The sequence below is a fragment of the Electrophorus electricus genome, chromosome 10 (genome assembly GCF_013358815.1).
Source record: "Electrophorus electricus isolate fEleEle1 chromosome 10, fEleEle1.pri, whole genome shotgun sequence".
Classification (NCBI taxonomy): Eukaryota; Metazoa; Chordata; class Actinopteri; order Gymnotiformes; family Gymnotidae; genus Electrophorus; species Electrophorus electricus.
Window position 1 is genome coordinate 12,290,071 of NC_049544.1, and position 26,771 is coordinate 12,316,841.

Consider the following 26,771-nt stretch of genomic DNA (forward strand, 5'->3'; position numbering starts at 1 on the left):
CCAGTCCACTCGCTGTTCTGCACGGACATGTGATCTGACAGTATTATTGATGCTAAATTGCCCATGGTTTGTCTCTGGACACACATCCGATATTGCGCCAGTTTCTGGCTGGAGACTCTGGAATGTGCTTTTGTGTGTGTGTTTTACACTAATAATATTGACCTAGCCTGTTCTATTCAGACCGCCTCCTTGCAGGCCATTGCATCAGCAGACACAGGGCTCAGGGCAAAATACAGTAAAAGCAGTGTCAGACTGGCCTATTGTTTTTACTTGCAGATTATATGATGTGTCTGAAGCTGGTGTAATGCTAAAGAAGATATTTAAACTAGCATTTTTATTTGCCTTATAAGCGATTCTTTACACCAAAAAGATACATAATGCAAAATATCTATTTTCAGGATTTGATTAACACCTAGAAATGTTTTTGCCAGTGAGATGAACACAATGCATGTTGAGCATGTCTTGCTATTGGAAACCCAGGTGTTCACTGCTCTATTCTCTGCTGCCCTCTAGTGGCTCTCTATGCCATCAGCGCAGTGTACTTTGCTGGCGTGATGGTGCGCCTTATGCTGACGTTGACTCCGGTGGTGTGCATGCTGTCGGCCATCGCGTTCTCCAGTGTGTTCGAGCACTACCTGGGTGACGATACCAAGAGAGAGAACCCACCAGCCGAGGACAGCAGCGACGAGGACGACAAAAGGAACTCCGGAAACCTCTATGACAAGGTAAAAGGTCAAGGGTCATGGAACCCTGTATTGCACAGCCAGCTGTTACAAACTGTTACACAGCCAACTGTTACTAGATGTGATGTGAGGTTCGCCCGATGTAATGCTGTGTGCGTGCGCTGCAGGCAGGGAAAGTGCGCAAGCACGTGTCTGAGCAGGACAAGCCAGAAGAGGGCTTGGGGCCCAACATCAAGAGCATAGTGACCATGCTGATGCTCATGTTGCTCATGATGTTTGCTGTGCACTGCACCTGGGTGACCAGCAATGCCTACTCCAGCCCCAGTGTGGTGCTGGCCTCTTACAACCACGATGGGTAAGAGCATACGTGTACCCAGCCTCACCTCCCCACACACAGCCTACTTGCGTACACTGAAGTGTGTACACCAGATAGTGTAGTCCTGACAGACTCTTCTGTTTTTGGTGAATTTTAACCAGGTCAAGGAATATTCTGGATGATTTCCGTGAGGCATATTACTGGCTGCGGCAGAACACAGATGAGCACGCACGGGTCATGTCGTGGTGGGACTATGGCTATCAGATAGCAGGCATGGCGAACCGTACCACACTGGTGGACAACAACACCTGGAACAACAGCCACATAGCACTGGTAACATGAGCCATCAGCATTTTTTGCATTTGAAAAGTGATCCTAGAACAACAATTGAGAGACCATATAATAAAAATCAAATACTTGCAGAAATTCATAGTTATAAGTGATGACCTTGTATGTTTCAAAGTTTACGAATTGATCACTTCTGTTGAAAATGAAAATGGCCAAATCCAGTCAAATACTAATGGTACATCAAAATGCCATCAGTCATTTGGGAAAAAACTTGCACAACAATATCACCAAACCTGTTTTGTGCATGAAGCAAAGTACCGGAGAAAAAGACTCATGATTTATGAAGCACTTAAGCAATTTCCTATCTTGAAGGGTGGAGAATAATGCTTTAACATGTGCATTTCATTATCAGCTATGCCTCAGTAGTGCCATCTTGTGGACAGTAATGCTAGCTCTGACAGTCCCTTTATTTTGCAGGTGGGCAAGGCCATGTCCTCCAACGAGAGTGCTGCATATGAGATTATGAAATCCCTGGATGTAGATTATGTCCTCATCATTTTCGGGGGAGTGATTGGCTACTCAGGAGACGATATCAACAAGTTTCTGTGGATGGTGCGCATTGCAGAGGGGGAACACCCTAAAGATATCCGGGTAGGTTGCTGGTGGTGGCGTTATTACCTGTTGAATATACACCCTGAATAAATCTTCAGTTTGTCCAGGGGTTCACATGGGTTTGAATCATAACTTCCATACACCCAGGAGCACTTTAGTCACCTCACATGTTCAAATCACTGTACGTTTATCTCTAATTGGCACCACCCTCATTCACCATATGGCATAAAAAGCAACTCTGCTCAGCTTCATTGCATTGTACAGAGTGATGGCAAAGGACGTCTGTTGCCATCATTAAAAAAAAATGAATGACTTCTGCTTCTGTATCACGTTACATCATGACAGTTCATTTGTGATTTGCTTCCTGACAAAGGGGTTTTTATTCTCTTCAGGAGAGTGACTACTTTACCCCTCAGGGAGAGTTTAGAGTGGATAAGGCTGGGTCTCCTACCCTGCTGAACTGCCTCATGTACAAAATGTCTTACTACCGCTTTGGGGAGATGCAGGTGTGTTGTCTTCTTTGCCCTTTGTCATTCTGTATCAATATAACTGTACGTTTCCATCTAGCTGAGTTTCATCTTAACTGTGCCAAGTAGTCTCCTGTGCCTCAACATGGAGTGCCTCCTTTGCAGCTGGACTTCCGCACACCTCCGGGCTTCGACCGGACACGGAATGCAGAGATTGGCAACAAGGACATCCGTCTGAAGCATCTGGAGGAGGCGTTCACCTCAGAGCACTGGCTTGTACGCATCTATAGAGTGAAGAAGCAGGAGAATCGGCAGCCTCTGGAGCACAAGCTCCGCAGTGTGCTGGCTAAACAGAAGTACACCTCAAAAAAGGTGTGTATCCCTGGAAGACACCGTTTTCTCATAGTGTAGCACAACCCAGTTTTTATAATTGATAACTTTTAAGGATGCATGGAATTAATTTGTTGTATTTTCCAGTGATAGTTTTAACCTTGTGCTTGATTTGTAGACAGCCAAGAGGAAGAGGGGATACGTGAAAAACAAACTGGTCCTGAAGAAAGGCAAGAAACTGAATAAGAAGTCAGTTTAGTTATTGAATGGAAAACAAGGCAAATGAGGCAAAAAAAGACAATGACCAACGCAACAAGTAATTCACAATTCAAGGAGAACAAATCAGTCATCTGGCGTCCAACCACCTGAAATAACTTGATTTGGAGGCTTTGATCCCGTGATTGCCATGATGACCCAGAGGCTGTGTGACCTGATCGAAAGGGTTGGAGAAGAGGGCCTGGACAGAGATGTCTGTCCATTTTAATCTGATTCTGGAATTTTTTTTTTCTCTTCATTGGTGGGTTTTTGTTTGTGTTTGGTTTTTTTTTTTTTTTTTGGTCTTTATTTTTTTACTTGAATGTGCTGGTAAGCAAGTGAGCTATCCTGTCTGTCAAGATAGCAATCCAGTTTTTTGTGGTATAATTTAATCCACCACAACAGTAACATGAAACAAGATCAAGATGAGCCAACCTTGGAGCAATAGCACCAAAGACCCCATGTTTTTTGTTTGTTGTTTTTTTCCCTTTGGCAACTTTGACAACTTGTTACTTTGATGGAAAAATAAAAATAATAATAATAATAATAATAATAATAATAAAAGCTATAGAGTATGAGGGCTATGGATTGGTCTACAGTAGGGGAGGAACAGCCTCTTGTGCACTCTTGGTTTTACCTGACAAAACCCTCCTGCCTGTTTCAGTGCAGTCAGGTTATTGTCAAATGAATGTTTAAATATCTCAGCGCAGCAGGCATTGCAAAGGACTGAATTATTACTAATGTGTTTAATTATTGTGGTGATTTTAAATATATAGAATTTCCTTTTGTCATTTTTATAATTGGTTGGAAAGAAATCAAAAGATTATGCAATAATTCTAAAATTGAAATATTGAAGTACCTATTCTGTGCTCCCCATTTCGTTCTCCGTTTCTTGGGCTCCTGTCTCTCGTCCACTGCTTGGCTCCAGCAGTGGCCCGTGGAGCTGAATGCTGTAGATAGACTGTCGGCTAAAGGCCATTCCCCCCCCATTGTCTGCATTGTTGGGCTCTGTAGGAATCTGTCCCTGTCCCCCACTTATTTTGTAATGGCTGTCCCACGTTTGACTACTCCACATGCCAGGAGAGGGTGAGGTTTGTCTTAGTCGTAGGGTTTTATTAAATGCTGCGTTACCAGCCTGAATGCACTTTGGCTTACTTCTCCTTAAAGTGGTTCCACTACTGAGTAGCATGTGGCTGAGAAGTGTGTTCTTATTGACCAGGTTTCTGTTCTTCTCTCTGTTTAGGATGACACATTGCATCTCTCCCACCTCAGCTGAACTGCTCTCTTTCACTACTGGTTGACAGTAATGGTAATGGTTGGGTTTCTGCTATTGTTTCAGTTTCTTGCTCCATGTTTTTCTTGCTTTGTTTCCTTCCTTTCTCTGTACCTTGTTTCTGCTTCATCTCTTTAGTGGGAGATTATAGGAGGAAGGTTTTAATCGTTCTTTTGAGGATGATGCTGACATCCTAACAGCCATTTGCCTAACATCATATCTATTTCATACTTAATGGACTCAAAGGTATTTATTTATAAGAACAAAATGGAAATAAAGAGGACAGCATCTCATCATGAAATGCAAAAACTGTATCTGATGTTTAAGTTGGGATTTCTTCCATGAATTGTAAAAAAAAAAAAAAAAAAAAAAGTTTCAAAAGAAAGTACAAAAGGATGCTATTGTCAGAATGAGCGATGGTTTTGTGATTAAAGGAGTAAATGAAAGGTTCTGCCTTATAACGAAGGGTCATGTTTGTATTTTTTTTTTCCCACCTTGTTCACCTCCCAATTAAGCTTTGGCTTCTAAAATGACGACAGTTTTGTTAAGGAATTCATTTTTAAAAATCTTTGATGCATTTTACTTTCAAGTTCCATTCAGTCCACATGGCTCCGTGGTTGCTACTGTTGGAACCGAAAAAGGAGTGAACAGGAGTGCACAGACAGTTTAAGCACTGAAGAAGGCAAAGTGCAAATTCATGGACTGAATTACAAATTTGACATTTAAATGGAACCGTGTACTTGCTGTACCTACCAAGCTTCTTCCAATCTTTTCACAAAATTTTTAATCAGTATACAAATTTAGATTTTTCTTCCATAAATGATTGCTGCAGGCTAAGTAACCAAGTGTCCTTTAGTGGGCAGCATTACATTGATCCTTAAGTAATCTGGAGCTAGACACTTAATTTGCTTTCACTACATTTATGATCAGTTTTACAATTCTAAGGTTAGTGTTTGCTCCCTGCCTCAGTGTCTTTTAAATAATTTCTAAATGAGTGAGTTTTTAATTTTTTTTTTTCTTAAACTCATTTTTACTTGAATAAACTAAGCTATTATCATTTGCAAACACTAAACAAACTGACATTTATCAACTATTGTATAACATTTCTTAAGGTTAATTCAGAAGTCCTGCATGAGATTTTACATACTTGTAGAAACCACAAACGTGTTTATTGTTGTAAATAAAAAAAACTAAATGGAGTAAACTGCTAATCCAGAACAGTCCAACATTCACATTTCAAATTGATATGTTCTATTTTCAGGTGATTAGTGTTAAATGTCCCTATATTTATCAGGTAGCTTGGATGTGGCTAAAAAAAATATAGAAGCATATTTAAGGTTTCTACACTTTCAAGGTTTCACAACACATTCACCACAGAACAATTAGCTTCTTGTTTTCATACAGTGATGTTACTGTGTTGCATAGTTTCTTGATTGGTAGACAGAGTGTTTGGTCTAAGCTCTATGGATACATCATGACACTATACATACCTTCTTACCCAAGCATGGACCATGCAATAGCCTTCTGAACCCTGCTCCTTGACTACTCTTCATACAGTAGGGTTTCTCAATCCAGTCCTTAAGACCCACAAACTAGCTCCCAAAAAGCCTGAACAACCCTCTAGGAACACTGAATACCTGATACATGTACAAAGAGCTGTGTGGACAGTCTGGTAGGTCCAAAGTAAAAAAACAAAAAAATAAAAATAGTTTGTGGCCTACCCTTCTGCTGTCCTCACCTTGAAAACTTGCTAAAGTGCTTCTTCAATCACATGAGGTCCTCTCATACCTTCCTAAACTCTCAAAATGATTGTTGGTTAATTCCCTGGTTCAGTTTACAATCTGTGACGAGAACATGAGCAGTTGTAAGATTCTGTCCTTAACATAGACACTTGGGTTCAGTCTCTAAGATTTCATAGATTTTGTTAATAAATCTAATGTCAGCAGCAGAAAGTTGGGTAAACCCAAAAAAATGTCACCTGTGGTCTATGTTGACATTTTGGAAAATCTAAGCAAAAGTAGAGGAGTGTCTTATCAGTTTACCAAATAATACACCACAATGAAATGTGTAGCTGCCAAGTAAACAAACATGAAAATCATTTTTTTTAATTTCTATATTAATATTTCTGAGCTTTTGCCTAACTAAGGAATCAAATATTACTCTTTATTAAGTCTCTTTCAAGGAATGGCAGAATTTTATGTGCAGTTACTTTAAGAGCTAAGATTATCTGGTTGTATAATAATAATAATAATAATAATAAAAACAACTTAAGCATACACTTTCAGAAGCACAAGTGGCAGACATTAGTGCAGTGCTCCATGTCTTCAAATGAGTCCACATTCTCATTCCTCTGTCTTGTTGTGTAGACCAGTGGCATTATGCCTCACTTTGGTGCAAATGCTCCATTTCAATGTTTCTGCTTAAAGTGGCTGATTAGGAGTGGTTCCTTCCAAAGCCTCTCAGTGTAGTGATTACTTTTACAGAACATTTATTTGATTGAAAGTCCCCGGTGCTACAATCCTTAAGGGAAAAAAAAAACCCTGATCTGTCAGGAAACAGAAGTGGACAACAAAACTTCAGTTCATATAACAAACTGGAATGCAAAGTGGTTTCCCAATGTAATATCTGGCTTCCACCTCTGAATCCTGCAAATACCCAGATAGGAAGAGGTTTATCCTTGAGAGTGCCTGCCCCAGGATGGCAGGTCTTCGGGTAGCTGCTGGGCTGGGTTATTTCACTCTAGTTGTTTTTTGTTGTTTTTTCTTTTGGCACCTTTTGTTCTGGTGGATGTCTGGGAAATGGTTAGCCTCTGTCCTGCTCCTTTGCAGTCTGGCTCCACTTGTTTTATTGGCTACCGAGTATGCTTGCTGTGTGGCCCTGGCCAGCTGTGTCCCGAGCCCTGTGGTGGACAGCTATCTTACAGTTCCCTTTCCTCAACAGTTAGTCTTCCAAAGAGGGTTGTGGTACACCCAGCCTTCCCCCTGCACACACACACACACAGAGTTATGAATTATTAATATTCTATAAAGCTAATTTATTCTGTGCACTTAAACAAAAGATAAGATTGGAATTTACTAAGCACAGTTTGCCAGCAGGGGAAATCCTGGAGTCTGTTCTGATGTGAGAGGTGTACTGTCCAAATAATAGCTGAGCAAATGTTCTTTTGATGGACGGACATATTATACAGCTCCTTTAATTGCTGGTTCCCTCACCTCGTGGCCATTATTTCTCTGGAAACAAAATAGGAGCTCGTTTTCCAGACATTGATTAAGCTTTGGCTTGGTCTAAATTGAAGTGCCAACAATGAATCACTACTGGCTTTTAGTCTAGACTTAATCTGGGTCTTGGAATTTGGCCCTAAGTAGGTAAAAGAAATCTTGACGGAACTGCTACCATTTTACCTTAATCTATTAATTACCTTTTGGTATCAGCCTGCATTCAGGAGGGAGGATGTTATGAAAGTGTTTTCGATTGGCACCATGATGTCTCTACCTCTTTGATAAAATGCTTGGGCTTCCAGGGGGACCTGCTGGCAGCCCTTTGCTTCTCTTCGCTGCGCTGTCTGTCTTCGAGCTCATGCTTGTGCTCTGTGGCACCATCGATGTCTCCCTCCTTCAGAGCCTGCGTCACGTGCTGCCACAGCCGCCTGTCAGCCACCACGGTGGGACACATTGAGGTCACTCGCACACAGTGAGAGGAAGAGAGTCTCCCATTGATGCATTTTTTTTTTTAGCTAGATTCAAAATAATGCATTATCTGTAAAAAGAAATTGCCCTCATTCATAAAAGAACACAACAAGAATGCTCACTAATTATTAGTCAGAGATGGCACATATAATGCTTTTAATCTGCATATAAAGTGTCAAAATCTGATACCACATTACTGAAGAACAGCTGTGTGCATTATAAGCTCTTCAGTGCTGCTTGTGTCTCTGTGCTGGGATGGACCATATGGGGGCAAAGGAAACCAGACTTCTCTGAACCACTATCATACAGTACAAACCACTGGTATCATCTTTTGATTGCATTAGGCTGCCATGCTAATGCTAGCCTGATTGTGTTATAGTCCTCTGATGGGCCCTGTTTGCCTGGCCACGGGGCCGTCTCTCTCTACAAAGACAGAAGTTAGTGTTATTAAGCATGTGTTTTGACAGACGGTGTGAGAGCCACTGGAGCTGGAGAGGAGAAAGGAGTTCATAGCTAAAAATGCTCCTACATGCTCGTGCACGCTCGTACATGCTCTGCTGAAGCACCGTGGTCCCCAGTTAGCTCCTATCCCTCCCCCTCTCCTGCTTTCCTTCTTTTAGGACTGGCAATAGAGCGAATTTATCAATAGATTGAATGTTTTTATAAATGTTATTGTTGTAAGAAAATATACTACAAGCTTTAGATTCTTAAAATGATAATATATGATGCAAGTTTCAATCAGATATGTTGAATGTTACATTTCAGGTTAAAATAATTGCAGCATCAAATTAATTCCACATGGCCCAGGCATAGCTTCATCCTTTTATTATGCGCCTCTGTCCAGCACACATCGCTCTCAAAAGAAAATAAAAGCATACTATGTCTATATTCAGTAAAAATGCAAATGGTTGGCTAGGTTGAAATTTACAGAGTTAATATCTGCACTCATTTAAACAATTGTATTGTAGTTTGTTGAACTTTTTTGTTTAAATTTTTACATTTTTTATTTTAGATTTGTAACAGTTCATTTCATTCATGTTTTATTAACTGAATTTAATTATTTAATGTTTGTTAATTTATCATTTTCTGTTATTATTATTATTATTATTATTATTACTTGTAGTGGTGATCTCAAACAAATCAGCAACTGCTTACCTCGATTCATACTGGCCCTGTTTTTCCAGTGGGCGAATCCTCTTCATAATGACAGGCAGTTTAGATGTGTCAATTACTTTGGTTTCTCCACTGCTGTAGGTAAACTCCAGGGTGCCGTTCCACTCCCCCTGGGCCTTACACACTATGGTGCTGGTGGAGTTGTGCTTCACCTCGGCTGTCACTCTGTCAGAGGTAACAGTGTGAAATTCTAATGTATGCAGGCAAGAAACATACAGAAAGTTTTTAGTACACCGCAACTGACATGTTCACCATGCACTGCTGTTCACCGTTACCTTTGTGTAATATTTTTTCTGTAGGATACTGTCACCTACTTACCCAGTACTCATGATTGAAGCCTGTTTAGATTTAACTAATGAAGTTTCATTACCCTCTGTGTCATGCCAACATGCTCACCTGTGCACTTTTCCTCCATAGAATGGTTTGGTATGGAAGGTGACTATGGCTGAGTATCCACTCTTGGCACAGCAGATGGAGACCTTTCCCCCCAACTCCACCCAAGGCACGGTGAGGATGGAGCGGGCATAGGCGCAGGGCAGCGTGAACACATACTGCTCGTCATGCTCCAACAGGTGCAACACCCCTAGACACGTGCACACAACACGTTCACTCTTCTTCATTTCAACAAGCTGTTTCATCTTATAAGTCTTGCATACACATCTGCTTGTGGGAAGGTTACTTCTGCTTCTTCCCCATGCATTTCACAAAAAAGCTTTCAAATTTGATCCTTAAATCAGTTATGCTACACTATTTCTAGCCATTACAATAGGTTTCATAATTAATATTGCTGTGTTTTTATCTCTTCTGTTTTGTCCAGTTATTTTCTAGGTGGAGGGTTTTGATGCAGAATTGCTTACTACAAGTACAGTAATGTGTCTCTGAGACTAGGTCTGTATGGCTGAAGCTCTTTGTGAAGTGCAGTAATGAGGTCCATGTGCAGAGTGCTGGCAGCAGACTCCAGGAGGCCTGTAGGCAGCTGTGTCCATCCACATTGGCCTGGGCCTCATGCCCGTTTACTGAATGGACAGCTGTCCTCTGGCAGAACCTGCTGTGGGGCATTGGGCCAAGTTTCACAGCAGTGCATCTGTTTCCCCAGGAAGGGAGCATGGGAGTGGGCTAGAGCACAGCTCCCTCCCCCTGTGCCTCTGTTCTGGAGGACTCAGGGGGTTCCAGGGACTCCAGCGGCCACCAGCCTGCTACATAGACCTTCAAGCACAACCGTACAACCATCAATGCTAAGGTCAGCACTTCTCTATGTGAAGTGGAGAATTCAAGAGAATTATCAAAGGCTGTGCTATGTGTGTGTGTGTGTGTGTGTGTGTGTGTGTGTGCAAGCACATTAGAGTTATAAAACTGCCCTTGTTTCGGGACATGAAAGTGTAAGGACCTAAATTAATCACTGATCCACTCCTTTGAGAGGTTTGTTACACACAATGCATGGTATTTGTCGCGACATTAAGATATTCAATGTGGTCATCCATGCTGAGAACCAGAGGGAAGCCACAGCTGGCTATTCTACGCCTCACATCAGCTCACTACACTGCATTGCTGAGGAGTAACACTAACACCACGCTCACTAGGGTAAAATTTATCCAAACATCAAACTCCAGGAAACCATGCCAAAACTATCAGTGCCAGTGGCACCATTGCAATGCAAATGCCTTGAAGAACTACAGCAAGTGGGACTACTGGGTCTGTAAGCTTTCATCCCATTAGATAACAGCCATCGTTAAACAGCATGTAAAAGGAACAAAGGCAGGATGATGCACATTACTACTTCTCTGCTACTGCTCTGTGCTGTGTTATGGGCACACTGGACAGAACCATTATGAAGTGTTTAGAAATCCCTATCAGTTCCCTCTCCTTTTCATTAGCCTATCATGAGGTATTTCAGGAAGGTTAGTGTGATCCACCTATGAGTAATTAATGCCACCCTAATTACAGTGAAGCATGCCAACGCAGCTTCCTCTGCATCATCCACTTCACCGAGCACCTGCAAGCCTGCTAGCGTAAGAAACATGACAGAAGAGAGGCCTTAGTGCTGCAGCACTGTGTTTGTGTGTGTGTACGCAGATGTGCAGCCTGGGCAGCAGCTACTCCGATCCCTGAGGAGAGGCCCATCCATTCAGGGTCAGCTGATCTGAAAACAGAATGTTCTTTAGGCACATGACTAAAATGTTCAGAGGAAGCAGTGCTTCAGAGAGCACACAACTCAAGGGCCAAGCTGTGGACTTCTTAAAGGACCACATTTAGAACAGCTATGGTGCTGCAGAGATATAATGGTACTTAACCACTTGTGCAACTGAATTCTGCATTCCTCCGAATCAATAGTTTAAGTGCTCAGTTGGGCTCTGATCTCATAGTTGTTAAAATATGTTTTTCATTTCACGTCAGATTTATGAGTGGGTGATTAAAATCCAGCTCACCCTCCCCAACCATCGACACGCCTACAGACATGCCCATGAACTTGCTTTTGGTCCAAACGTGGGCATTGACACACATCCTGCGCTCCTTGCATTCGCAGTAGAAAGCCGAGACAGGTGGGTGGTGTGAGACCTGCTCTGCCACAAAGCGCAGCCGGTAGCGCTCGCTGGAATTGGCTGAGGCAGGGGGAGGGGCCAGGGGGGCTGAACTGGAGCCAGTGGTCCTGAGGGGTCGCACCCTCTCACGAGGCACATCCCAGCTGCAGAGGAAGCTCTCCCCTAAGATGGGATTGTAGGGCTTCTTGGCAACAGCTCCCTTTCGGCCCTCGTAGAAGGCCGTCAGGTAGTACTCTACAAAGCGCACCATGCGCTCCTCTGCCGAGGCGCCTGTCGTGATGACGAGGAACAGATCTGGATGGGCCATGAAGTTAGCATACATCTCCAGCAGAGAGCGCTTCTCCAGGATAAACGTGGGCAGCACCACCTGGGAGAGGGAGGAGACAGGCCTAAATTTACTTCAGCTGTCTCATCCATTGAAAATCATACACAACCTCTACAAAGGTAGACTACATAGAAAATAGGGCACACTGGATACAGTTGAATAACCTGGTGTTAGTTACACAGTGTCTGTTTAATGCCAGTGAGGGTGTTTATTTTTTGTAGATATGCTCTATTCTGACATTACATCAGTTCTAATTTCATGACTGCATAGTGGCATGAGCCACTAACACACGAGCACATTAACTGCATCTATACTAGAACTTTAAACACTTTCCACCGACACACTGCACGGAGCCAACACGCACATCCAGAAGCACGGCAATCGAGGCATTTCTGGCCAGATTCACATTACAAACCACATTGTTCAATTCCGATTCATAATTCCAAGTGATCTATATATGTCTGTATTGTGAATGTATCTGCCTCTGAAAGGCACACATGATCACAAAGAAACATTTTTGCACATCATCTGTGCCAACAAACAACAGAAAAAAATGTGTGTGATAACACAGTATTAAAATATGGTCAGAAAGTCTGGGATCCAGTTGCAGGGGGAGGTGTTCAGGCCCAGCAGTCTCTGCTTTTCAATCAGATGGTGAGGAATAGTGGTGTTGAATGCTGAGCTGAAGTATATGAACAGCATTCTAATGTATGTGTCCTTTTTGTCCAGGTGGGTAAGGGCCAGATAAAAGGTGGTGGCAATTGCATCATCTGTGGAACGGTTGGGATGATATGCGAACTGTATAGGGTCCCATGGGGCGGGGGGGGGGGGGGGGGGGTAGCTATGTCTTGATGTGTCTCATGACAAGTCTCTTGAAGCACTTCATGATGATGGGTGTGAATGCGACGGGATGGTAGTCTCCGAGGCAGAAGACTGAAGACTTCAACACAGAGCAAATGGGACTGCTCAGACACATGTTAAAAATGTCCATGAGAATATTCACCATCTGGTCTGCACATCTTCTGAACATTCGGCCAGGAAAGCTGTCTGGTCCAGCAGCCTTCTGAGGGTTAAGTGTGCAGTTTTCCTTACATCAGCCACAGTCAGACACAGCACCTGATCGCTGGGAAGATGGGTGGTCTTTCTTGGCATTACATTGTGTGAGTCCTGGAAGTGTCCATACAATCTCACATTCTGAGCATGTGTGCACTTTGCATCACTGATTGGCCCTTGATGTACCACAGGCAGTGCACTGAAAACAATCCTGAAGACCATGGATGGCTCCTGCTGACTCCAACAGTGGTGAGCAGTGCTTGGATGCTTGGAGACGAGTACAGAGTTCTTGCACCATTCTGTGTTGATGTGGACACACAGGCCCCCTCCTCAAGTCTTGCCGGACATAGCTGTGTTTCTGTCAGCAAGAAATGAAGCAAGCCCATCCAACTGGATGGCAGTGTCAGGAATTCTTTCACTGAGCCACGTTTCTGTTAAAACAAAAGCACAGTACTCTCTCAACTCATGTTGGGTTGGATGTAGTCTAGCTTGTCCAGGGAGCAGACATTGGAGAGTAGGATGGATGGTAGAGCTCCTCGTCTAGGGTTAGCTTTTATCCTAGCCTGGACTCCTGCCTTCTTACCACAGTTATGTTTTCTTACACATCGCTTTTGATGTCTCCTCCCCGCATCAAGCGATAACTTTTGTGTCCAGAGTAGCCGCTGTTTCCTAGCATGCAGGAATCTCGTGTCCCCTAAGTCTGTTTGGCCCTTCTTACTTCATCTGTTACAAATGCATGGTGGCTACACTCTTAATTTCAGTGCTAGTCCTGCTTCTACAATTCACACCTCTGGCTAACCTGAAACTGAAGCTGTACTGACCAGTTAGTAATTATCACACAAGACAAGAATGAAACTGACTAAGCCAAGCAAGTAGTAACTTAGGAACCCAGAGTCTACCTTATCAAGCAAAGAAAACACAAGCACACTGAATTCTGATTGGCTACACTCTTAATTCATCAGTGCACTGCTCACTGCACTTGCCTTATTCAAGCAACTATTTTAACATTTTATATATATATATATATATATATATATATATATATATATATATATATATATATATATATATATATATATATATACACACACACACATATATATATACACACACACACACACATATATATATATATATATATATATATATATATATATATATATATATATATATATATATATATATACACACACATATATATGTATGTATATATGTGTGTATGTGTATGTATGTATGTGTGTGTGTGTGTGTGTGTGTGTGTGTAAGTATATACATGTAAATATTGTTAAAGTTTCAAAACACATTTATTCCCTGAGTCCATATATTGAATCTCTGCTGCAAAAACAGCCTGTTTTAAAATCTGCCTGATTCTGCTGTCACGAAAAGAAACTAATTTACATATCTCTGCCTATTCAGCATACAGCAGTGTAGCCCTGCCCACTTTGTTGTTTTCAGGCATGTTTCAGCTCTGAGTATTTTTGGAATGAGGCATAAAACAGGATGGGCAATCAGAACAGAGTTTTTTTTATCTTATATCAGTCTTAAAGGCACAATAACACAAACAGCGTATTTAATTCTAAGGGATAGTTGTGTAAAAGTGAATTATGACTTTTGGAACATAAGGCTGCGCAAATGTTCTAAGTGGACATCAAGGAAAAATATAAACAAAAAGAAAACTGTAGTATATGGGTCCTTTAATTGTGCCAGATTAGTGCCTTTGTCACCAGTCATGAAAATGGTAAACAACATTTCTGTGCTGCAGTCTTTTTTCTGTGTCCACAAAACTAAAACCCCTAGAGTATTGACTATTTGTTTCTACCTACAAATTTGGCAAAGATGAGTCAGTAAACAGCAAACTACATAGTATAACAGCAGAGATTAGCTAGATGCTAGAGACCCTTGGGTAGAGGTAAGGGAGAGATTTTATAGGTGGGTGAGATCTACAGATCTACTTCATTCCCAGTGCACAATACGACATACAGCACAAAATGCCTCTCCTACCTACAGAGCTAAAATAGCTGACGAGAAATATAAACCATATATATATATATATATATATATATATATATATATAAAATACATAAAGAAAAAAAATATTCGCACACCTCTCTCAATTACACATACACATATACACAACCCAACACACTGATCCAATCACATGTGCACTTCCCCACTGATCAATGAGGAACCATCCTCCACCAAGATGTATTAATAAGCCTGTGATTGTGTGTGCGAGACGTCTGCACTGGCCTCTACCTAATCAATGTCCTGTTCGCACCTCTAGGCTTCCCACTCTCTAACACACATCATTATCTTTACTCATCTCTGCCTGCCTGATGCCTGCATTGATCCCTGCTGAATGCTTTTAACCCAAGTCAAGCCTTGCAGGAAATATCCAGGCAGAAAAAACAATCAGCTTTTCTCTGGAGGTGTTCCGTAAGAGGGGCTCCATAATCAATAGGCTTTCATTACCTTTGTCAAGGCTGGTGAGATGCATCGCTCCTTTGTACTCAGAAAGTGACTGAGACATCAAAGAAATATTGGGCTAACAAATCTTAATTACAATTAGAAAATAATGATATGTGTTCATCTTGAATTTGTGAATTATATTGCCTATCATCTAATATTTTTATAATCACGACAGTCTGAGGAAATCTTAAGTTTGTAAAATCTAACGTGTGCATGTGTACCCGTGTGAGGTCCATGCCCAGTTTGAGCTGGGACAGCAGGTGCAGGATGATGCTCCTCTGTTCATCCAGCACTCCAAGGTCTTCCTCCTCATTGTCCTCGGTGTCTGTGCTCTCCTCACTGGGCTCTACTGCATCTGTGCCAAAGCACTGCTGAAACACACCAGGCACATCTTAACTCCACATTAAACACCAGCAATATAGTACACACACACTGGGTACACACTGAGAATGACACATCCTGCTTGTTTGCCAAAACTCTGGGACTGTGCTAGTCTTTTCTGCCATTTTATCTTAAAAGTAAAATAAAAAGAATTAAAATGCCTTAATCAAAAATGCATTTATTTATTTTGTGATTTTTATTTATTAATCTATTGATATGCCATTAAAATGGCATTTTTAAAAATGTATGATGTCATTTTCTGAATTATAGAGATTCATACAATCTATATGTTGACAATTAACAACGACCCTACATGGTGAATAGCCAGCTATGCTACTTCTTTTAAGGGCAATAGAATCATGACAATCATCACGATCAAATGTCAGTACACTTTTATTCTGCTTGGTAGCTAAGCATTACACATTAGTCTCTTAGTGAATGATAAGTGGAGAAGAGAGGGGTGCCATCCAGGTGGCACTCAGCTCAGAGCCTGTTCAGTAAGATCTCTTAGCTGAACTGGGCCAGATGTGCTTGGTCCCTGCGGCAGTCACTCATGAAAGCCCCATGTTGTTTCTAATGCTTAATGTAAAGGAACACACAAATGCCTGACTTAAAGGGGCAATACTGAAAAGGTAACCAGTTTTATGTTAATATCTTTTTTTATATCTCAATCTTCCTTTCTGTCTCATAGATTGATGGTACTTTGGAAATTGTGGGGTGGCCTGAATTTGTGCTCTGGGCAAGAGTGGTGTTTTAATTGAATATTTTATTCAAGAATATGGCCAAGTACAGCTTTGTCCAGCCCTGTCTCTCTCTAGCTGCTGCGCGCTCTCGCATTTACACAACCCCCAAATGTCTGCCAGAGTCTGTTCCCAGGGGGTAATCAATACAGCAACGCAGAAAGGTTTTTATGTTTTTAGGCAGAGTTCCAATCAAATGGCATGATAAATCTCATGCATCTGATTTTACTAAGAAACAAGCAGAAGCAGCATCTAGGTCAGGCACCAAACACAGGAAGGACTTTATATCAAAGTCCACTGGACCATAGTTGAGCTGACTTCTAAATGTGTCTGGAAAGATTTAATATGAATCTAATTTTTAAAAAATATACACACATGGGATCTTTAGGAGGTGCAATGCGCTGACAATAAAGAAAACAATACACAGCAGATTTTACTTTTGCCATTTAGTAAAATTGATGACTTCACAGTTTTAGATGATTGAACGACTAGATGACAGAGATTGAAATAAAATCTAACAGCATTTTTGCTTAAACAGAAAGACACAGTGCAAGTTTGGAACCTTCACGAACAAACAAAGCTCCACCAGTCCTTAAAACAGCTATCCCACCAAACACAGCAATCGCGCCCCACCAAAATCAGCTCATCGACTCACTTACACTCATGTCTGGGCCTGTTCAGAAAACTGCTCCAGGAAATTTGTTTCACCGTGAAACAGATGCATCCCCAAACAGCTCTTCTTTATCTTTCTTCCCTCCTTTCTCTTGCTTGTCTCTCTAACTCTACCACTCTTTCCCCCAGCTGTCCATGAGCCGAGGAAGTGCAGCCTCCTCCTACTCTGCCCACCCATATTCTCTCTCTCTCTCTCTCTCTCTCACACTCACACACACACACAAGCTCTCACTGACATTGCTGCTGCTGCAGACCTGCCCCAGGCTGCTTGCTCCAAATCCAGCTGGACGTTCTAGTCTGTATTTAGCTGTGTTAGCAGAGCCAGTGAGACACACACTGACTGACCGACAGCAAACAGAGAAAAGAGAGTTGACTGCCACCACTTCTAGGAGATTACATACACTCACTCCCTCTCTGTAGTGTAGTGATACACTCACTCCCTCTCTGTAGTGTAGTGATACACTCACTGCCTCTCTGTAGTGTAGTGATACACTCACTGCCTCTCTGTAGTGTAGTGATACACTCACTGCCTCTCTGTAGTGTAGTGATACACTCACTGCCTCTCTGTAGTGTAGTGATACACTCACTCCCTCTCTGTAGTGTAGTGATACACTCACTCCCTCTCTGTAGTGTAGTGATACACTCACTGCCTCTCTGTAGTGTAGTGATACACTCACTGCCTCTCTGTAGTGTAGTGATACACTCACTGCCTCTCTGTAGTGTAGTGATACACTCACTCCATCTCTGTAGTGTAGTGATACACTCACTGCCTCTCTGTAGTGTAGTGATACACTCACTGCCTCTCTGTAGTGTAGTGATACACTCACTCCCTCTCTGTAGTGTAGTGATACACTCACTGCCTCTCTGTAGTGTAGTGATACACTCACTCCATCTCTGTAGTGTAGTGATACACTCACTCCCTCTCTGTAGTGTAGTGATACACTCACTCCCTCTCTGTAGTGTAGTGATACACTCACTGCCTCTCTGTAGTGTAGTGATACACTCACTCCATCTCTGTAGTGTAGTGATACACTCACTCCCTCTCTGTAGTGTAGTGATACACTCACTCCCTCTCTGTAGTGTAGTGATACACTCACTCCCTCTCTGTAGTGTAGTGATACACTCACTCCCTCTCTGTAGTGTAGTGATACACTCACTCCCTCTCTGTAGTGTAGTGATACACTCACTCCCTCTCTCAATGCCCCTTTCACCCAACACCTGCACATAAACACATTACACACTGCATACTGTAATATTCCTACCTGGCCCATCCCACAACACAATAGAGTATGGTTAACTAGAAATAGGTAGCAATGACACATTCTTATATTATAATCTTAATCATCAAGTATCTCTCTGTCTTATACACACACACACACACACACACACACACACACATTTATATATATATATATATATATATATATATATATTTATATTTAAAAAAAACACATTTTTCTAGTCATCTAATAGACCCAGAGAACACCACCTTTGTATATCCTCAATCTACCATTCCTGTGAGGAATTAGTGGGCATTAGATTTATTTATTCATTATAATCATTTAGCTCTTCATAACCATATTAACATTCTTTCACACAGGCACATCTTTCTTTAATAACTACAGTGCCACAGCTTGACAGGCCACATAGTAGTGACCTGTAAGAGAGGGTGTCATGATGATTTAAGCACTTGGGACTGATGTCATAATGTAAGAACATGTAGTTGATGTCACACTGACATAAGGACTTGAATAGATGATAATGTGAGTGGTTGCTGCTTCTTTGTCCCTGACATGATTGCTGTTTTTATTAGTCAACATTCCAAGCACGCTCAGTAAAAATCTCCGACCAGGCTTTTTTCCATCAGTCTTTGTCTCAGCAGCAGCACAAACTAGCTCACCTACTTTCACATACAGCCTCTTACTCAAATCAAGGCTCATAATGACTTTTTTCATTTTGTGTTATGATGTGCACTTTCCTTCTGTATGGATGTTAACATTTTTTTATTTTGTTTTGATTTTGTCTTTGGGCATGGTGGTGCTGTAATAGGATGCCATCACTATAACGTGTTAGTTTGTGAAATTTCTTCCCTTCTAGATATTCCATGATCAACTATGAGTGGTATTATTATTAAAAAGTTGAAGCATTTAGTAACCACAGAAACTCAGCCACGAAGTTGAAACTATGTAAAGTTAATGTTACAGAGCACGGTCACAGAGTGCTGAGGTGCATATTGTGTAAAGGTCGCCATTGCTCTGCTGACTCAATAAATGTAGAGTTCCAAACCTCCCCTGGCATTAACATCAGCTCAAAAACTGTGTACCAGGAGCTTCATGGCATGGGCTTTCATAGTTGAGCAGCTACACGCAAGCCTTGCATCACCAAGCACAGTGCCAAGTGTCGGATGGTGTAAAGCATGCCACTGCTCTCTGGAGAAGTGGAAACATGTTCTATGGAGTGACAAATCACACTTCTCTATCTGGCAGTCTGATGGAGGAGTCTGGGTTTGGTGAATGCCAGGAGAACTGTATTGTGCCAACTGTAAGGTTTGGTGGAGTAGGGATAATGCTATAGGGTTGTTTTATAAGGGTTGGCCTATGCCCCTTAGTCCCAGTGAAGGGAAATCTTAATAATTTAGCATAGCAAGACATTTGGGACAGTTGTATGCTTCCAACTTTGTGGGAACAGTTGGGGAGGCCCTTTTATGTTCCATCAGTACTGTGCAAAAAGCAAGTTCCATAAAGGCATGATTGTATGAGTTTGTGTAAAAGAATTTGACTCTCCTGCACAGAGCCCTGTCCTCAACCCCATCAAACACCTTTGGGATGAAACAATGAAGATTGTGAGCCAACATCAGTGTCTGACCTCACAAATGCTCTTGTGGATTAATGGGCCAAAATTCCCACAGACAAAATCCAAAATCTTATAGAAAGCCCTCACAGAACAGTGGAAGCTGTTATACCTGCAAAGGGGGAACCAACTCCACAATAATGCCTATGGATTTAGAATTGGTTGTCATAAAAGCTCCTATATGTGTAATGGGTATGTGTCCCAATACGTTTGTCCATATAGTGTATTTGTAATACGGAATAATCAAACTTCCTGTTCAAAGCAATTATTTTAACAGTTTGCCTAGGAAAACAAAAATTCCAGTTCTGAGGGATAGCAGTCATGTAAGGTGTGTTTGCCCCTCTGTATGAGGCTGTCATGCGTTTGGGTGCTGCCTTTTGTGTACTTGCTGTTGCTGTATCATCATGTGACTATCTCTAACCTAATCTGGAGTAGGCTGGCCAGCACATGACTCCTCTCCTTAGGGGCTCCTAGATGTGTGTAAGTGGGATAGAGCTTGGAAGTGGTCTACTCTTTCACTCACTATTTTCTATATAGAAAAACATATGTGCTGCTGCACTGTTCCATTTTACACATTTAACATTGCATATACTGTTTCAGTCTGAATATGCACTGCGAGTTTGACATTTGTGTGTTTGACTTTTCCTACTGGGCTGAATTGTGCTTTTTTGATTAAATGGATAAAACAGTGGCATTAGTGGAGTGTCACATTTAGTGCGGACATCTCTCTCTCTCGATCGAGTGTTGCTGAATGGACAAAAGGAAGCCCAGATGGGCCCAGTAGCCTTGTCTGGGAACAAAGCAAAAGGAAAGTTGAAAAAACGAGAGACGATGAAGAACGAGCCGCAGCACCAGTAATAGGGGAACGTACAATGAAGTTCGTCGCTCTGTCAAGCTCCAGACGACCCATGAGACGGCCCGGCAGGGTTAAGTTCCCCTGTGTGCACTCCCTCGAAAAGATCGGCAAGCGATTCTTTGCAGCTGATATGTCATTACTGCTCTTGTATTTGAGACATTGTCGTTTAATATGTCTTGATGATCAGGATTACATATTTAAATGCAACAACCTCAACACCCTTGAGATTGCAAACATTGGCGTAAAAAAAGCGATTTAGAAGCTGCTATCAATATTTACCTATAGCACAACATGAAATAGGAGCATCGCTAGTGTTTGTCAGGTAGTATGAGAAATTTTCATATTTTAAATAACAATTGGGTTTCAATTTGGCTAACCAGAATTGCATTTCACAAGGTAATGTAAATACTTGATTACAATCTTGTCACGATAAAATCCATAACGCGTACGAAATGACCAAGTCAAAGGCTTCGGTTTTAAATAATGCATTTTTAAAGCTTCCACAGCTTTGGTGACAGTGTGTTTTACAGTACAGTACCAATTCACACTTTCAACACAGCTTTCAGTTTATGATAACAAACCTGATCCACCACCAGTAAAACCGGTTATCTGTGATTTAAGTGATTATTTATATTATATATTTATATTAACTCTATCGCCATCTGCTGTATGGTAATAAATTACATGCACACAGGAGGAGCGCCGCCTTGGTTTAAAAAAATGCTGTGTATAAACACAGTAAAAACTAAAAAAATGTTTTTTAAACCCCATTTTCCTGTTCTCTCTCTATCTCTCTCTCTCTTGTTTTTGTTTTTACATTTTTCAAACGTAATTAGCAAATACAACTAACAGGCTTTTTCAGTCAATTTTGAATGAAAGTGTTATTAAATATTTATAATTTCAACATTACAGATTCCCTTGAACTTTATTTATATGCTCACCATTGTCTTTCACAGAGTCCAGACAGATTTACACACTCTCTAAATCCATTTCCCTCAATAACGGCACACCAGAGAGACCAAGACCTTGTTATGCTCACTAGACCTTGTAATCAAGCCACACTCAACTGCAGCAATTTTTTTAAACACATTCAGGCTCTCATTTTATTCACAGAACTGCACCCTCACAGTGTATGAATCCAATTTCACTATGTAAGACTAACATAAGGTCAGTATTATGACTTTGAGATGCTAATGTACATGAGGAGACAAGGAACAAATGAACGAGTTCCAGTCTCCCTTTCAAATGCCTGATATACACTGCCTGGATTTAGCTAAGCAAATAGGTAAGAGCTTCCCATTGGATAATTACTGCATGGGTGATTATGTTTCAGCTGGCAACAAGTTATTTAACCCTAACCGATGCAGAGAGTAGCTTCTCATTTGTTAAACAACAATGTCGAAAGACACATCCTGTGGTCATGGAGAAGATGTTAATCTGTTTCAGAAGGGTCAAATTATTGGCATGCATCAAGCAGAGAAAACATCTAAGGAGATTGCTGAAACTATTAAAATCAGGTTAAGAACTGTCCAACACATTATTAAAAAGTGGAAGGATGGTGGGGAAACATCTTCGAGGAAGGAATATGGTCAGAAAAAAATCTTGAATGATCGTGTTTGGCAGTCACTTAAATGTGTGGTGAAATCAAATTGTAGAAAAACAGTAGAACTCAGGGATATGATTAATAGTGAAAGTAAGAGAATTTCCACACGCACAATGCAAAGGAAACTCAAGGGATTGGGGCTAAACAGCTGTGTAGCCTTAAGAAAACCACTTGTCAGTGAGGCTAACCAGCAAAAACGGCTTCAATTTGCTAGGGAGCATAAAGATTGGACTCTGGAGCAATGGAAGAAGGTCATGTGGTCTGATGAGTCCAGATTTACCCTGTTCCAGAGTGATGGGTGCATCACTTCAGACGCCTCTCTTCTTACCCTGATGGGCCCATCATGCCTAGTGCCTACCGTACAAGCCTGTGGGGGCAGATCTATGATCTGGGGTTGCTGCAGTTGGTCAGGTCTAGGTTCAGCAACATGTGCCCAAAGAATGAGGTCAGCTGACTACCTGAATATACTGAATGACCAGCTTATTCCATCAATGGATTTTTTCTTCCCTGATGGCATGGGCACATTCCAAGATGACAATGCCAGGATTCATCGGGCTCAAATTGTGAAAGAGTGGTTCAGGGAGCATGAGACATAATTTTCACACATGGATTGGCCACCACAGAGTCCAGACCTGAAACCCATTGAGAATCTTTGGGATGTGCTGAAGAAGACTTTTTGCACAGTGGTCCAAATCTCCCATCATCAATACAAGATCTTGGGGGGGAAATTAATGCAACTATGGACAGAAATAAATGTTGTGACATTGCAGAAGCTTGTGGAAATGATGCCACAGGGAATGCGTGCCGTAATCAAAGCTAAAGGCAGACCAACGAAACATTAGAGTGTGTGACCTTTTTTTTTGGCCAGGCAGTGTATATAGACCCAAATTACATTTATTGGACTCAGAGGCTTGGAGCATTGTTAACCCATCATTATTCTTTCATGAAGACTGCTTTCTTAATATCTCTCCACTGAGGTTTGTATCCAATGGGAAAATGCTCACTACTCTGAAAACAATCAATCCTGATATGCATTCAACAGCAAACCATTTTTCCAAACTCAGATCCTACCTAGCATAGGGTTAGGAAGAACCTTTAATGGAGAATCACTATTAGGGTGAACTCCTCATGCACAGTTCTGGGTCCTGGTGCAGTGAGGAGCTGACACTAAATAAGAGGGCTGTTCGCCCTCTACCTGTAGACAAACACAGACCCACACATAGACTGGAGTGTTTAAGGACACGCATGGTGAAAATACATGCAGCTACCTAGAGACGTATAGCAACTACAGTCCACAGTGGTGCAGGAAGAGGACGTGATCAGATCATAACATTGCCTCTTACTTACAATTCACTGTCCACAAGCTAAGCAAGGGCTCCCGTCAAACAGAGTCTAACAGGCACACTCCCCCCTGTGTTTCTCTGTCCTCAGCATGCTATTTTGGCAAGGTGCCATCAGTGATAAAAAAGAGAACCTCCCTAACCCACAAGTGATATGTGTTGTCTTTGACTACCTATTGTTTTATACCATTATTTCCTAGTTTCCCATTCATAGAAGAGAAATCACTAGGCTGGCTGCTGCACTGAGCACCTGCCTAAACTGACTGTCTATTTCTACCACTTCCTTTAACATAGTGAATTTAAAATTATTGGTGTCGTCCAGGACACTGCTGAATTAGTCACTTGACTGCTTGACCACAGGATTCAGAGTCTCATGCTACTTTCATTGACTAATGTATGAGTGGGTAATATGCTGCCTAAAATATCGTCACATTTCCCATTCCAATAAAACTAGAAATTATTACATTATACATGCGTTTCTTGTAAAAATGGAAAACTTCACCTTAACCTCATCCTCTATATATGTCTGGGGAAATACTTGATGTGCGCCATTACATTAAAAGCTTCCCCAGCACAGATGAACACAGGGAGCATGTTTAATGGCACACATAAAACAGCTCAGCATCAGTTCCAGTCTCATACAGCAGCGGTGACTGTGGCCCAGCTCCAGAGGCAGGAGGCACGTTGATTCTACCTCTGAGAGCAATATGGGGATCTTCAGTCACCTGCTAAATGTGTCCAACTAGAGCTTTGTCTCCTCCTGTGCCAGGCAAAGTTGGCAGGAGTACATGGCAGTTTTTGAAGAATACCATTATAGGCTGATTTTTCTTTTTAGGCTGACCCACTGGAGCTGGACAGATTCTACTCACCTATATTCAGAATCCTGTGTGTGTCTGTGTGTGTGTGTGTATGTCTGTGTGTACCTGGGAGCTTTTAAGGAGTTCTTTGTTCCTCTGTGCAGGGGATGCAGGTGGTTTGTTGCTGGACGAGGTGGGCAAGCCTGTCAGTCCTCCATTCTTCACTGGCTCCTCTGAAGCAGGTTTGGGCCCTGGCCAGCCAGCCATGTTCTCTACACAGGCTTACACAAACATGCCATTTACAATGATTTACAGCCAAACTAAACTGCTACTCTGTAGTCATTTTCCAACTATTTATTTTGCAATCAGAATGCTCTCTGTTGGACAACTTAATTTCAGCCTTGAGTGATGCATAGGGAGTTCCATTATCAACCAATTAGAAACCATTTCCAATCTAATGCACTTCTTGCCAGTATGCTTGTCAAAATAAAGTACAATCATTTTCACATAGATGACAGCTTGGACTCATTAAATGCAGGCCACAGCATCTCTGACTGTGTATAGTCAGCATGGCAATAGACAGTCACAGACAGCTGAGGGCCAGCTCACCTGCAGCAGTGATAGTGGGCAGAGGGCCAGCTCACCTGCAGCAGTGATAGTGGGCAGAGGGCCAGCTCACCTGCAGCAGTGATAGTGGGCAGAGGGCCAGCTCACCTGCAGCAGTGATAGTGGGCAGAGGGCCAGCTCACCTGCAGCAGTGATAGTGGGCAGAGGGCCAGCTCACCTGCAGCAGTGATAGTGGGCAGAGGGCCAGCTCACCTGCAGCAGTGATAGTGGGCAGAGGGCCAGCTCACCTGCAGCAGTGATAGTGGGCAGAGGGCCAGCTCACCTGCAGCAGTGATAGTGGGCAGAGGGCCAGCTCACCTGCAGCAGTGATAGTGGGCAGAGGGCCAGCTCACCTGCAGCAGTGATAGTGGGCAGAGGGCCAGCTCCCCTGCAGCAGTGATAGTGGGCAGAGGGCCAGCTCCCCTGCAGCAGTGATAGTGGGCAGAGGGCCAGCTCACCTGCAGCAGTGATAGTGGGCAGAGGGCCAGCTCCCCTGCAGCAGTGATAGTGGGCAGAGGGCCAGCTCCCCTGCAGCAGTGATAGTGGGCAGAGGGCCAGCTCCCCTGCAGCAGTGATAGTGGGCAGAGGGCCAGCTCCCCTGCAGCAGTGATAGTGGGCAGAGGGCCAGCTCACCTGCAGCAGTGATAGTGGGCAGAGGGCCAGCTCACCTGCAGCAGTGATAGTGGGCAGAGGGCCAGCTCACCTGCAGCAGTGAGAGTGGGCAGAGGGCCAGCTCACCTGCAGCAGTGATAGTGGGCAGAGGGCCAGCTCCCCTGCAGCAGTGATAGTGGGCAGAGGGCCAGCTCCCCTGCAGCAGTGATAGTGGGCAGAGGGCCAGCTCCCCTGCAGCAGTGATAGTGGGCAGAGGGCCAGCTCACCTGCAGCAGTGATAGTGGGCAGAGGGCCAGCTCACCTGCAGCAGTGATAGTGGGCAGAGGGCCAGCTCACCTGCAGCAGTGATAGTGGGCAGAGGGCCAGCTCACCTGCAGCAGTGATAGTGGGCAGAGGGCCAGCTCACCTGCAGCAGTGATAGTGGGCAGAGGGCCAGCTCACCTGCAGCAGTGATAGTGGGCAGAGGGCCAGCTCCCCTGAAGCAGTGATAGTGGGCAGAGGGCCAGCTCACCTGCAGCAGTGATAGTGGGCAGAGGGCCAGCTCAGCTGCAGCAGTGATAGTGGGCAGAGGGCCAGCTCACCTGTGTTCAGGCCCTGCGTGCGGGTGGTGACGCTGCGGGCTGCCTGGCTGACACTGTGCTGGAGGATGCTCAGGCACTCGCCCAGGCAGCTGAGTGCAGCCATCGACGTGGCCTTGAGCAGCAGCAGGTCTGGGTCCAGTGAGGATAGCGGTCCTCCGCCTGGCAGCGACTCGATGGACTGTTGCAGGTTTTTCTGCTGCTCCTCCGCCCGAGACATGACCTGCAGAGGGCAGCGGAGCAAAGAGAAACTGAGAAACCACAGA

The 26,771-nt window shown here is 42.9% G+C and overlaps 2 protein-coding genes across 6 annotated transcripts in view; one reads left to right on the top strand and one right to left on the bottom strand.

The window, feature by feature from the left end:
* The window catches only part of stt3b (STT3 oligosaccharyltransferase complex catalytic subunit B), a 31,288-nt gene extending 26,692 nt beyond the window's left edge, over positions 1 to 4,596 (top strand). Inside the window, exons 10-17 of one of the 2 annotated variants that reach the window (XM_027019260.2) lie at positions 514 to 725; positions 851 to 1,038; positions 1,161 to 1,332; positions 1,765 to 1,938; positions 2,292 to 2,405; positions 2,532 to 2,738; positions 2,875 to 2,926; positions 4,195 to 4,596. In XM_027019260.2, the coding sequence (XP_026875061.1) occupies positions 514 to 725; positions 851 to 1,038; positions 1,161 to 1,332; positions 1,765 to 1,938; positions 2,292 to 2,405; positions 2,532 to 2,738; positions 2,875 to 2,926; positions 4,195 to 4,199 (1,124 nt within the window). In that variant the 3' untranslated portion in view covers positions 4,200 to 4,596. Of the gene's footprint in view, positions 1 to 513; positions 726 to 850; positions 1,039 to 1,160; positions 1,333 to 1,764; positions 1,939 to 2,291; positions 2,406 to 2,531; positions 2,739 to 2,874 lie in introns of both variants that reach the window. The other variant, XM_027019259.2, reaches the window with a different exon arrangement.
* osbpl10b (oxysterol binding protein-like 10b) overlaps positions 4,088 to 26,771 on the bottom strand; it is a 33,711-nt gene continuing 11,027 nt past the window's right edge. For 2 of the 4 annotated variants that reach the window (XM_035530481.1, XM_035530479.1), the window contains 8 exons: positions 26,509 to 26,728; positions 24,836 to 24,990; positions 15,692 to 15,841; positions 11,510 to 11,990; positions 9,480 to 9,666; positions 9,066 to 9,248; positions 7,717 to 7,870; positions 4,088 to 7,205 (listed from right to left, as the gene is read on the bottom strand). In XM_035530481.1, coding sequence (XP_035386374.1) covers positions 7,158 to 7,205; positions 7,717 to 7,870; positions 9,066 to 9,248; positions 9,480 to 9,666; positions 11,510 to 11,990; positions 15,692 to 15,841; positions 24,836 to 24,990; positions 26,509 to 26,728 — 1,578 coding nt within the window. In that variant the 3' untranslated portion in view covers positions 4,088 to 7,157. Of the gene's footprint in view, positions 7,206 to 7,716; positions 7,871 to 9,065; positions 9,274 to 9,479; positions 9,667 to 11,509; positions 11,991 to 15,691; positions 15,842 to 24,835; positions 24,991 to 26,508; positions 26,729 to 26,771 lie in introns of those variants that run through there. The other 2 variants (XM_035530480.1, XM_035530482.1) reach the window with 2 other exon arrangements.